Source organism: Ostrea edulis, chromosome 7, assembly GCF_947568905.1.
Source record: "Ostrea edulis chromosome 7, xbOstEdul1.1, whole genome shotgun sequence".
Lineage (NCBI taxonomy): Eukaryota > Metazoa > Mollusca > Bivalvia > Ostreida > Ostreidae > Ostrea > Ostrea edulis.
The window spans coordinates 1,042,501-1,057,354 of NC_079170.1; the positions used below are offsets into that span (position 1 = coordinate 1,042,501).

Genomic DNA, 14,854 nt, shown 5'->3' on the forward strand with positions numbered 1-14,854 from the left:
GATATCAAAAATTCAATGTCTAACAAAATACTAAATTCACATGATTTTCATCAAGCTCCCCCCCCCCCCCCCCCCCCCCTCCAAAATTTGAATGTTGTTAAAAAAAAATTCGTCTTTATTGCTAATTCTTTTGTTTATTTTTGAAAAGAAACATTTCAGTTACCAATAAAGTAATTCCCATGTAAAATGCACTTTTATAAATGTAATTGTCAAAAACTGGATGTCAAACCCCCCCCCCCCCCCCCTCTTCTATATGAATTTTGTTTTTCACCTGACATCAATTGTTTGATCTTGCCCCTAAATCTATACCTACTATATTAATTGATTTATTCTATGTACTGTAGGTTTTAACATACCAATAGGCCTTGAATTTATTTATCAACAAACTATGGCAATTTTATTTCAGGTAACGAAAGAAATAAATGATGTAGAGAGGCGACTCAAGAACATCAGTGATGAACTGAACAGTATTAAAATGTTCCAGAAGCATAACAACACAAATTTTATCTCTGTAATGCATCCCATCTTGAAATCTTTCTTTTCTCTGAAATATGAAGGCAAAGATGGAGCTCAAAATTTACAACGAGACTTGAGATACATCAAGATTGCAACCAATGGGCAAATTCCTGAAAATCAGACTCTTGAACATATTAATAACCTCATTACAAAGGGAAAGTCCAGGGTATCTGGCACAGTTGCCAACTTCGGCACACCACCCAATATGATGCCAGATCAGAACGCCGAAATCGAACCAACCTCCCCTGGTTATACAAGCCCACCACCGTCTAGTACTTCACTTGCACAACAACAACCATTACAACAGAGCTCTCCATTTCAAATAGCACAGTACAACCCATATTTCCACATGACATCACCTACTACTCCTTATCAGTATGTCATGTACCCAAATCACTGGAATTCAATGTATGATGTGTATGGAAATAGCTATACGTATCCAACAAATCCTGCCACATCTTCCACTGTGACAGGTCCCGACTGCACTGCAAATCCGCCATTGCCTTTGGATTCACCACCTAAAAACCCACCATTGCCGAAGGACATATAAACTGAGAACATGAAACATTTTCTTGTTTAAAACAATGTTATTTTATTCATGACTTGATATTGGTAATGAATATTTGAGGTTGGTAAGAAACAACCCAAGGATTTTGTGGTACAATTCATTGTAGTTTAAATGATGTGTTTGATTTAAAGTCCAATTCTGATATACATGTATTAAGACATAATACATAAGATTTTATTTGTGAAGGAGTTTGGTGTTATTAATGTCAAATTATTGTCTTCCATTTATAAAATTTAAAGCGAGTTCTAAATAATAAACTTTAGAATAATCAATTTCTTGAAATATCTAAATTCATGTCAACAACATATTGGTGTTACTCCCTGAAATATCTAATTCATGTCAACAACATATTGGTGTTACTCCCTGAAATATCTAATTCATGTCAACAACATATTGGTGTTACTCCCTGCAAATGAATTTATTTTTTGGGAGGTGGGGTATTTCTGTCTGTCTTCAGAAATAATTTTTTTCTGGACATGTTATAAGAAACAAGAACAGGGATTTTTCTGAATTGTATACTCTATTCAAGATATTCCCGATATTTTTATGATGATTGGACAATTTTAAACTTTAATGGACTTGGGTGTTTTGTTTTTTTTTTGTTATGGCATGATATCTGTGAGGGTTTTTTTTTTGTTATGGCATGATATCTGTGAGGGTTTTTTTTTTGTTATGGCATGATATCTGTGAGACTAATGCACTGGCTTAGGAGGGAATATAATGTAATTATCATGTCCATCTGTCTATACCACATCCATCCATCAGTCCTTCCCACCATAACTTTTATAATTTGAAACATTAAACTTGCACTTGGTCCCCATGACCTGAGGGTGTCATGACCCTGACATCATTGACCAAGGTCAAATCAACATGGCAATGGTATTTGCAGGTAGATTTTTGTTAGGTGTATATGATAAGTACCTTCTCAGAAATAAGTAAACATAGCTGATTTGATGCCAATTGTCAATGAAATATACTTACAAGAAAAAAAATCATTATCAATAATAAAACTAAATCCAATTTCTAAAAATAACTGGAATTTTCCGAGATATTTTTGAAAAAGCATTACAAGTATCCTTGTACCTTTTCTCATTAAAATAAGTATATACCTGATGACTAATAACACCTTTGATATTTCTATATGAAGTCAACTTAACGAAAAAATTGTGAGTGTGAAATAATTCAAATTAAGGATCTTGAACACTTCGATTAGGAACAAATGATGATAATTATAACATAATACTACAGGAAATAAAGATGATTTGGGTGAATGACTGATCATAATACCTCAAGTATCCCTGCCATGATGCAAGTGCCCACATAAATACTATTAATTTGATAAATACCCCTTCCCCATTCCTATCAAACTGAAAGTTTGTAATTGCGAGTTGTCCAATGACATACATGTAGTTACAATACATTTCCATTATTAAAGAAAAAGTTATACCACTGCATTGAAAGAGATTGCAAGATTAAATTAATCCCAATCTAATGTAAAATGTACAAAAATTCAGGATACGTATGTGGCCAAGATAGATTAGTTTTGAGAGCACGAAGTAGAGTATAATATATCTTGGTTTATATGAATAATTTGAATGTTTTTTATCTTCGTTGTCCAATGGAAAGAATTTGAAAAAACACACACAAGATAAATGCCCCCATTCTGAAAATTTCAAAGTACTTGGGACATGTATTAAGTAGGGGACATACTGTCTCAATGTTGATGATTGATGCAAGACATTCATTCAGCAGGTACTGTGGAGTCATTAGACTTCATGGTGGCTGAATTTCCATGGACAATGCGAGTCTCCCTCACCAACGAATTAACGTTCTCTTCGAAACATGAAATTGAACAATGTTTTTTAGTTTTTTTAAAAATTATACATGCATTCACACACAGAATTAGTTGTATTGGCGTTACGCCAATAAATTCAATATTATTTGGAATGTTTGGAAAAACATTTTTCATCTATTCCGGTATCGACCTTTTTTTTATGTTTTTTGTAACATACAACTAATTCTGTGTGTGAATGCATGTATAACATCATCCATGATGATGAATGTCATTTGTAAATTACAAAACAACAAATGCAAATTCTAAAAAATCCTCAACGAATTATGAAAAACAAGACAGTATGTCCCCAAGATTCTGTGAAAAATTGACAATCTACAAATATTGGCCCTTATGAACTTCAATGATTCCACATTATTTATTTTCTGACTTATTAATAGATATCTCAACTCCTGTGAAGATACCAATGTTAAACAAGTACTGTATATTCTCTCGAGTTCTTTGAGTGAAATTACTCGCAAATGTTTAAGTCGGAAAAAAGACAAGTTTTCACAACATCATTGCATGCCAATCTCAACAATATGAACACAAAATATTACTTCTTTCTTGTTTTCAAGTTGATCATTTTTATATATGTAAAGGAATAGATCAAATTATCACTTAAGAGTTAATGTTTTAATGTTGTAGGTAATGAAAAGCAACATGACTCAGTCTTATTAATTTGGTTGAATTGGCAACTTAATGTTGGAACACATTAGATAATTCTGCATCATAATTCATTTTATTTTGTTCATAAAGTTTATAGACCCACAAAGTAAAGAAGTCATTGGACTTAGATGAAAATTGCAAGAGGCATTACTTATAACCACATCTTTTGAAAAAAGATGGCATGTAGCGTTTCAAAACTGAGTAGTCAAGTGCATTCACAATAGCTAGTTCAGGAAACTGTGACACAAATTTCTCATTTTGTTGCAAACGTTGCTCATCAGACCAAATACACATTCTGTGACGTTGAACTCAGGACTGTATGGGGGCTGGAAAACTAAATCAACGCCATGGTTGGCCAATAGTTCTTTTGATAATCGTTCTCCTTGTCTTTGATGGTGAAAACCACAGTTGTCCATAATTACTACATCACCACGGTTGAACATACGGTTCCCAATTTCATTTTTTTTCGACAAGTGCTTCATAGAAAAATTCAATCATTTCTAATGCATTTGAAGCTCCATTTAAAATGTTAAAGTGATTGATTCCAAAGATATCACAACAGACATTGACAGTAAATGTCACAGAACTTGCATGTTGTTGCACTTCAATGGCGCGCTGACTTTTGTGTGCATGTCCGTAAGATCGATTCCCGGAAGTTGCAATGATAGATGCCTCGTCAAAAAAATGTATCTGTGTATAATTATAGTTTAAAAGTGTTGCTACAATAGTGTCTACCCTCTGTTCATGGCCTGGTCGTAAAGTTTCAGCAGAGATAATGGTCAACTTTTTATGAGAAAAACCTAATTCGTATTTCAACACATGTGATATTCTTTTCACAGATGGTACATTATTAATTGGACATATTTGTTCATCCAACAATTTCTGTCGAATTTCTCTACAAAATATTGATGGTTTCTTCCATTTCTGGTATTCGATGAATTGCAGAACAGTCTGTGTAACTTTCCGGGGCCGCAAAGAACTTTTTCTTTCCGTCTTTACGATTCCATTTCTTTCATAGTCTCTAACAACACTTACACATGTACGTGCGTCCACTGTATTAACATTAAAACATCAAAAGATATGACTAATTCGGACCCATCCTAGAGTCAAAACCCTGGGTTGTGAAATTCACCATTTTTTGTTACATCTTTTTTTTGCTATTCCTAAATATGCATTTAGATTTTATACAGTATCAGCAAACTTAAACATAAATATCATACACTAATTTTGGCCCCATCCTGGGGTCAGAACCCCTAGCCCGGGAATCATCAAATTTACAATTTTGGTAAAGGACTACCTCCTCTCTCTAATTATCCATTTAATTTCTATTTAGTATCAATAGCACTAAAGAAGATGTTATTTAAGTGTTTTACACATAGACACTATATACCAATTTGGTCCCACCCTGGGGTCAGAACTCCTACCAAAGGATCTTGAAATTTACAATTTTGGTAGAGGCCTTCCTGCTCTAGTAACATCACTAGGCATTTAGTTAGTCTTGCTTGTGTGTGGTTCTTGAGAAGAAGATTTTTGAAAATTGGTCAATTTTGGACAGTTTTTGCCCCACTCCTAAGGCCCCAGGGGTGCAGGAATCCTAAAATTTAAAATTTACGTCCTCCTCATTCCAAAAATGCTTCATACCAAATTTGAAAAGAATTCCAATTCTTTTAAAAAATGGTATGAAGCATTTTTGGAACAAGGAGGATGTAAATTATAAATTTCCAATTCAATTGGAATGATATTTATCAAGAAGTTAAAAATGTCTATTGTTAACACATTTAATAACTGACCATTTTGGCCCCACCCTGATACCAAAACCCCTACCCCTGGTGGGATTATCAAATTAACAATTTTGGTAAAGGACTACCTGTTTTTTCTAAATATCCATTTAGTTTCAATTTAGTATCAATAGCACTAAAGAAAATGTTAAATTATTTAAGTGTTATACACATAAACACTATATATCAAGTTTGACCCCATCCTGGGGTCAGAAACCCTAGCCCGGGGATCATGAAATTTACAGTTTTAGTAGAGGCCTTCCTGCTCTACATCACTATTCATTTAGTTTTTCTTACACGTGTGCAGTTCTAGAGAAGCAGATTTTTGAAAATTGGTCAATTTTGGGCAATTTTTGCCTGGCCCTAGGGCCCAAGGGGTGCAGGAGTCCTGAAATTCACAGTTTAAGTCTCCCTTGTCCCAAAGATGCTCCATACCAAATTTGAAAAGAATTGGAATAGTGTTATCAAGAAGAAGTTAAAAATGTTCAATTGTTGAAAAATAGAATTTGAAAATTTTCAGCTCAAATCATGTCCATGCCTCTTTAAAAGCGGAGGTCCCGTGTAACCGTAGGGGTAAAATATTCTCTAGACAAACATATTTCCTAAAGTCACATGGTGCCTCGATTTTGATTTTGTCGTTGTTTCAGTATTGTTTAAATTAACATGGCTATTACTGTCTGTATTGCAAAAATATTTTTGAAATAAATCTATCGGTTCGAATTTGTAGATTTGGACTGATAGGTGAACAAGTCAATATGTCCGACATGATTTTTATTGGTCACGGACTGACGGATATACATTAGTTTATTGGTCACGGACTGACGGATACATTAGTTTCGAGCCCTGGTATACATAACAAATAAAACAATAAAAAGTCACTTTTGGGCACAGGGAGCAAGAGTACAACTGATTAATAGTGCTTGCTTTCAAAATTAGATTTAACTAGTGGGACTTGTATCCCCTGTAGGGCACACTGGATAGTGAGAAATAGTGAATTTGTGCTCATTGAACAATAAACACATCCTTTTGACATGAAGATTCTTGAGAGCAATTAATGTAAATACACGACTATATATTCAGCAGTAGTGTGTTACTCAGAATATTGAAGACATTCTCATTACAATTTCTGAATATTACTATATGGATAACTGCTATTCAGCGTACATGAACCAGAAAACCACACATCTTTTATTAACAAAATCATCCATAGATAGATTGGCAGACAGACAGACAGACAAACAGAGTAATGATTCCATTATACCACAGACATTTTGACTGAGGGAAAAAAAGAGCAAAAACTTTGGATATTGCTTGTATTTTGTTAATTATTGTGATATAAACTAAGAAATCTGTTTTCTTTTTCTTTTTGAATTTTTAGAAATATTCTAAAATGATCATTACATAATATTTCTCAATCAAGTGCACAACAATGGCACATGCTATGCCCGTCAGATGTTTATTCATCATAAACAGATAAAAGTGAATGACACAAAATTATGTCAACCTTAACTCAAACTTGAATCTGCACTATGTCAGGAAGCTTTCATATAAATCTCAGCTCTTCTGGCTCATTGGTTCTTGAAAAGAAGATTTTTAAAGATTTTTTCTATATACTTGCATGTAAAACTTTGATTCCCTATTGTGGCCCAACCCTACCCCCGGGGGCCATGATCTGAACAAACTTGAATCGGCACTATGTCAGGAAGCTTTCATGTATATCTCAGCTCTTCTGGCTCATTGGTTCTTGAGAAGAAGATTTTTAAAGATTTTTCCTATATATTTGTATGTAAAACTTTGATCCCCTATTGTGGCCCCATCAAAACCCTGGGGTCCTTGATTTGAACAAACTTGAATCTGCACTATGTCAGGAAGCTTTCATGTAAATTTCAGCTCTTCCGGCCCAGTGGTTCTTGAGAAGAAGATTTTTAAATGACCCAACCCTATTTTTGCATTTTTGTGATTATCTCCCCTTTGAACGGGACATGGCCCTTCATTTGAACAAACTTGAAAGCCCTTCACCCAAGGATGCTTTTGGCCAAGTTTGTTTGAAATTGGCCCAGTGGTTCTTGAGAAGAAGTCGAAAATGTAAAAAGTTTACAGACAGACGACAGACAACAGGCGATCAAAAAAGCTCACCTGAGCTTTCAGCTCAGGTGAACTAAAAAGTTAAGAAAACTCACAGTGAATAGATTTTCTATTGAATATACCTTGTTTTCAGACATAATGTAAATTTCATTCCCAACATTTCTGATAGCCTGTATGTTTGAACCATCCACTTTAATTTCTTCTAGTTCACTTGCTTTCTTTTCCTTGGGATCCAAGTACATCTGAAATAACAATTTCAGTGTTGTAGTAAATCTAGGCAATTTATTATTGATATATTAAAACATGTGCTAAGTGTAATAATGTATCAGCAGAACAAGAGCCACAGTATTCACCTGAGTATATGCATTAAGTGAAACTTTGCAACATTATTGTGACATCAACCTGACCAGAGGAGTGATCTTGAATTGACTCTATATACAAGGATGCTTGCATGATATGATAAATTGTTCCATTAGGATTCCTGAAACTTTAAACCCATATTGTGGCCCCAACCAGACCCTCATAGTATCCATTTGACAAATTTTATTCATGTAATTGTTCATAAATGTTTGAAAGAATTTTTTAGCATATATGTTCTAATGTAAAACTTTAAAATCCTAATTTGGAGTCCCGTGGGGATCCGGGTTAGAATAGGTCCTCAGTACTCCTTGCTTGTCGTAAGAGGTGACTAAATGGGGCGGTCCTTCGGATGAGACCGCAAAAACCGAGGCTTTGTGTCACAGCAGGTGTGGCACGATAAAGATCTCTCCCTGCTCAAATGGCCGTAAGCGCTGAGCATAAATTAGGCCTAAATTTGATTTTGTAAATCCAAAATTTAACAATGTCACCATGTTAAAACAACTGTTACAAAGTACACCTGGTTCTCTGCCTCTATTCTCAATATGTACTTCCGAATGCAATGGAAAATCCTCATTGACAAATGTCTCACACACTCGACATAGATCTATGGCGAGTGCTCGAGACATTTGAGGATTTCCAATTGCTTTCGAATGTAGTGTTATAAACTGGTTCCATCTGGGAAAGAACATTGAACTCAAGCGAAAAGTCTAAATCTTCAAATTTACTTTCACATATCTTTCTGATCTTTTGAAATCACTTGATGTCACCAGATTTTTTTTCCTTCTTTCTTTTAAGTGATTTGACCTTGGTTAAATGTCTTTAGTTCCAGACCATGATAAATTTTCTCCTGAGCAGTAGCAAATGCCTTACTATTATAAAATTACAGCATGGGAAAATGTTTTAAATTTTTACTATTTTAAAGTTACAGCATGGGAAAATTTTTTTTTTAATCTTTACCTCTGGTGTGTCCAGGGGTCCGTGTTTGCCCAACTATCTATTTTGTATTGCTTGTAGGAGTTATGAGATTGATCACTGTTCGTTATCTTTACCTTGCATTATAAAGTTACAGCATGGGAAAATGTTTTTAATTTTTACTATTATAAAGTTACAGCATGGGAATTTTTTTTCAATTTTTACTATTATAAAGTTACAGCATGGGAAAATGTTTTTAATTTTTACTATTATAAAGTTACAGCATGGGAAAATGTTTTTAATTTTTTTTTAAATTATTGATCAAATTGGCAAATCTATATTGTGAAACCCAACAAGAGGCCCACAGGCCTTATCGGTCACCTGAGTACTAGTTAAAAAAGTATCACTAGTCCCAAAGTTCTTGAAAACTGTTTTTCTCTGTCAGACATTTGGACTGATAACACTGGGAATTTTGTCAGCCCGAACAATGTTTTATCGGCCCAAACAATTTTGTGGAATTTAAATAACTCATTACATCATAAAATTAAAAAATGAATAGAAATTTAGTCATATTCAATTACATTGAATTTTTCTTTGAAATTGACTTTGTTTTACCTTTTCACGTAAATCCTTAGATTTTTTTTTTCATATTCCAACATCAAACATCAGTACTTATGCATGTTAATTTTATTCTTTAACTCCATTTACTAATATTATGAATCATAATCTGTTACAAAATATAAATGAAGTCTCAATAATTCATTTATTCATGAATTAACTATTTCAAAACTAATGTTTTTTATTCATCTCTAACATTGAAAATGGGTCACACTAGTAACTTCAATAATTAATATTCTGTACGAAAAATTAATGAGTGGGGAGTATTTATGAATAATTCATGTACAAAGAGAAAATAAGAAATCAAATACATCTCCAGTTTTAAGGTTGGAACCATTTTTTCACGAACTACATGCAGTGAAAATGTTGTTTTAAGATGAAGGGGTGTCACTCTAGAAAAACGTTTCATAGAACACTTATTTCAGGGTCTATTGACAATTTCTTTTAAGAACTTTTAAGAATTGTAATACTAAATGATAAAACTAAATGATACAATTGTGAAATAGCTTTAAGGAATATTTTTGAAGTTTGGTCTGGCATGGCAGAAAATACGCATGCCGTGCCCTTTCGTCATATTTCAGATATTTTCGTAGTTTTGACCAGTGTACTTAAAACTCGTGTGGTTTAATGTGTTCATACCGTTGCACGTTTCTTGTTATTGCTTACATTTAGGTGCTTCATCAGCATATATTACTTTATCAACCACGAGGTCGCCATATTTGTTTTACTTTTATTGTATTTGTTAAAACCATTGCGGACTGGAAATTGATTTTCCTGTTCTGGAATTAATGTACTGTATAGCAGGAAATTAACTCACGGAGTTATTTTCCCTACATTCGCTTAAACAAAATTTCCGCTAATTTAACATTCAGTGAATTAATCTTTCATATTGGTAATACGTATAATTGAATCGGGTTCAGGATATTAAGATTTGTTTTTCCGTGAATTAAACCGACTGCGATTTGTTGCTAAATGAAAAAATCGTGATTTTTTTTACCGCGATATTAACCATTAACCTGCTATACAGTAACTGCTATGATTGTTTTTTTTTCTGGACAGTTGGACTGATAAGCAAACAATTTATATGGGACATTTTGTTTTGTTTTTGTTTTTGTCTGAGAGACTCATAATACCGACAATTTTTCAGGAACTCCATAGTCCTAAGGGGCAAAAAATCTAGAAAAAAATTCCCTGTTCTGAATATCTAAGCTAGATTCTAATAGTCAACAACAGCATAAAAATAGATGTGTTCTTAAAACTTCAATGTCCTCCAAAGTACATATACTGATGAAAGCTAGGCTTTGCATAATACGATATATGTATTTTATTAAACAATAATCACTATCAATTTGGCTCCACCCTGACACCAGACCCTTAAAAAATCCTTTATGTAAATTTGAGGTTTCATGGTTAAGTGGTTTTTGAAAGAAAGAAAGATTTTTAAAGATTTTCCCTATTTATTTCCATTTATAACTTTGATCCCCTATAGTGGCCCTTACCTATCTCCGGGGGCCACGATTTCGACAAAATTAAATCTCCTCTCTGTGAGGAAGTTTTCATGTGAATTTGAAGTTTCCTGGCCCAGTTGTTCTTGAGAAAAAGATTTTAAATGACCTCACCCTATTTTCATAATTATCTCCCCTTTGAAGGTATGTAAAACTTTCATCCTGAATCAGTGGTTCAGGGAAGGAGATTTAAAAAGATTTTCCCTATATATAGGGGGCATAGCCCTTCATTAATTCACAAACTTGAATTCACCAATGGATGATTTGTACCAAGTTTGGTTGAAATTGGTCCCAGCATGGTTTTGGAGAAGAAGATGAAAATGTGAAAAGTTTGTGGAGAGACAGATTGACGATGGACGACGGTGATCAGAAAAGCTCAGGTGAGCTAAAAAGCAAGTTCCAAATCAGCATGTGAGACAACCATATGTTTTGATACGAGAATGGAACACTTTATGAAGAATATGGAACAAATCTAAGCCAAGAACAGAACGGCAACAGAAAAATTCATTTTGGGTAGTAAATATAGTACAACATCAGGGTCAGTACCAATGTTGGATAAAGATGGACATTTCAAACAAGAAATAAAACACGGAAAGGTAATTAAATAAGTGAATTTCTGATTAAGAGACCCCAAAACATTTATCCATGCAAAAGAAAATAACTGTATCCTTGCAGCTTCAAAGTGTATTTCATTTTTGTACAATCTTTACAAAACTGATACTTTCACAAAAATAACAACCAATGTGAGCCAGGTAATTTATAAGTTAGCCTTAATAACAGATGAATACCAGATTACTGTTCCTATTATTTTCCAGTTGATAATTATGGATATTAATTGTGCACTTCAATAATAAAAAAAATATGTAGAATACATCATGCAAATACAAAATACAAGTACCTTGTTTTGTGACATTACATATAAGTTTCCTTGTACATTTCTAACAGCTTTTATCTCAGATTCATCCTGTGGTACTTTTATCTTTTCCAGCTCAAGTGCTGAAGGCATGGATGGATCCAGAAAAACCTAGCAAAACAAGAAATGTTTGTAAAACGTATATGCCCCCTATAGTGCAAACTTGAAAAGGGTTATACACATGCATAATTTAATTGATAGTAGTGCCATACTAATTCAAAATATTGAGCAAAAAATATATTCCCATGTCCAGAGTGGATTGAACATGTGACCTAAAATCAATAGGGGTCATATACTCCTTATGTTGTACCAGTGTACCAAGTTTGGTGTCAACAAGCAAATGATTCTTAAAATATAGGACACAATATATTACTATGTCTAATTTAAACCTTGACCTTAGACCATGTGGCATGAAAATTAGCAGGGGGTCATCTACTCTAAGATGTACCAGTGTACCAAGTTTGATGTCTGTCAAACGAAGGGTTCTCAAGATAATGAGTGAACAGTATATTCCTATGTCCAGTTTGACTCTTGACCATTGACCATGTGACCTCAAAATATATAGGGATCATCTCCTGATGATGTACCAGTGTATCAAGTTTGATGTCTGTAAAGAGAAAGGTTCTCAAGATATTGAGCCGAGAACATGTGCTCTAGCGACTGACATACCGACAACCGACAGGTGCAAAGCAATATGCCCTCTTCTTTGAAAGGGGGCATATTCAGCTAAAACAAATTGGGGTAAATTTTTTACATACAAGAATACATTTTTGTCAAGTTAGAGTTTGACCTGAAATGCAAATCAACATCATGGTGTCCTGCTGTAGTCTATAGTCAAACACTTTAAGTTCACTTTTTTTTCAACTAGAATTTTTAAGATGAAATTTCCAAAACTTTTGAGTGTCTAGTTTGAATTGACGCTAACATGTCTTAAACAGTTTTCAAGATTTCAAACCATGTGATGTTTTAAATAGGTGGTAGATCTCTGGACAGCGAGTACGCCGCACAAGTGTCACTCTATGACCCTCACCATGCACCCAATGATACATGTACATGTATGTTGTCTGTAAATTTCATTATATGGTAAATGAAAGGTCACTCTCAATCTTATTTTTATTATTAATTGCACTTTGAAGAATATTTTTAAAGATTTTCCCTGTATTTTGATATAGAGACATGCTTCGGTTTACTTAAATTCCTGTCAAAAAACAATCGATTGAAAAATGCTAGTAAAAGTTCAATTTTGCTAGTTGGAAAATAATCCACTACCTAAAATTTGCTAGTCGTGAAAAAAGTTAATTTTAATTCCTGAAGTTGATCTCACCTCTAATATTACTAAACAAACACAAGAAATTAATCCAAATGCGGGGTTTTTCAACAATTTTTCATTCAGTAATTGTACTTTCAATTTCTCGAAGTGACAACATGGCCAACTGGCACCTATATTTACAATTAGATAGATTTGAAAATATATGAAATGTTTAAAATTAAGATTGTACAACTTTGTTTAAATAATGTAGCAGGAATGGATTTGTATGCATATTATTTGTGTTTTTATTTGTATATTTATTTGTCTCTGATGTTGTACACCTTCAGTTAGTTGTTTATTTACACGTAAGTCTTATTTGACAGTTTCTACAGATGCCCACGTGTTCAATTATCAAAACAATCTTTAACTTTCGTAACCTTGATTTTCATTGAATAATTATCCGGAAGTACATGATTTAACTTTTATGGGTGGTCCTAAAATACGGGTAAAGTTCATACCCTCAATATTATATTCAATATATTCAAAGTTATGATTTTCGATTGTTCCAATTTAATGGTATAAATACTCCGACTTTCGTTAGTTAGTTTGGGGACTTGGAAAGCATTAACTTGCTCACAGTACGTATCTCACTTCAGATTCAGCTTTATTCGGTATCTACTAGGTTGCACCAGTCTTTCTCTGATGGCTCCTGTTAAATTATTTTAGACCCCAAAACCTAAAAGTTAGGAGCTAGGAATATAAATGTAAATAATTTAAAAAGGGTTTTCATTTTCTTAGCTAGGCCTTTCCCCTCGTGTAAGTTAGGTAGGAATAACTTGTCCCTACCCGGGTTGGGGGTTGGTTTATTCATTATCATTATATAGTTTATATTCAGAGACAGGATTTTTCCTAATCATTTTTGTATCATTTTTTATCTATTTTTCTCTCTTCTTTGTGTGTTGGTAAATAAACGTCTTTGTCTGTTGAACTGTGTTGTCATTATGGCTGACTCAAGGTGTGAAAACATACTCAAAAGTAAGACCAAACAAAATTCAAATCCAAAAGAACCTGGGAAATAATTCAAATTAAGGCGCGGGTGACCAATTATTTTAAAAATAGTGTCAAAACGGTCAAACCCTCCTATCACAAGATACCGAGGATTCTAATCCTATTACACTAAATTGATATTTATGATATTTAATTGAAAATCATGCAATTCAAGAATTGGATTAAAAAAAAATCAGCAAAATGACATATGTCTGTGCCATGGCCGTTTCTCTAATCGCTACTTACCTTGAGAATTAGGAGGGGAAATTTAAAATACTATAGATTAACAAGTGGCCCACAGGCCTTATCTGTCAGACCTGAATACTAGTGAAAAGGTATCACTACTTCCATGGGCTATGAAATCTAGAAAATAATTCCTGTTCTGAATATCTAAGCTAAATTCTAATGTTCAGCAACAGTATATAAAACAAGATTGTGTTCTTAAATCTCCACTGCCCTCAAAAGTGCATACACCGATGAAAGGCTTTAAATAATAGGTGTATTAACATTAAAACATCAAAAGATCTAAATAATTTGGACTCATCCTAAAGTCATAACCCTGGGTTATGAAATTCACCATTTTTCGTACATCCTTTTCTGCTATTCCTAAGTATGTATTTAGATTTTATACAGTATCAGCAAACTTACCCATAAATACTATATACTAAGTTTGGCACCACCCTGGGGTCAGAACTCTTACTCTGGGGATCATCAAATGTACAATTTTGGTAAAGGATTACCTGCTCTATCCATTTAGCTTCAATTTAATATCAATAGCACTAAAAAAAGATGTTATTTAAGTG

General features: G+C 33.6%; 1 protein-coding gene across 2 annotated transcripts in view; it reads right to left on the reverse strand.

Annotated features, from left to right (window-relative positions):
* LOC125653668 (plexin-A4-like) overlaps window positions 1-14,854 on the reverse strand; it is a 53,550-nt gene that overhangs the window by 32,485 nt on the left and 6,211 nt on the right. Inside the window, exon 2 of one of the 2 annotated variants that reach the window (XM_056142993.1) lies at window positions 11,741-11,866. In XM_056142993.1, the coding sequence (XP_055998968.1) occupies window positions 11,741-11,848 (108 nt within the window). In that variant the 5' untranslated portion in view covers window positions 11,849-11,866. Of the gene's footprint in view, window positions 1-7,569; window positions 7,686-11,740; window positions 11,867-14,854 lie in introns of those variants that run through there. The other variant, XM_056142994.1, reaches the window with a different exon arrangement.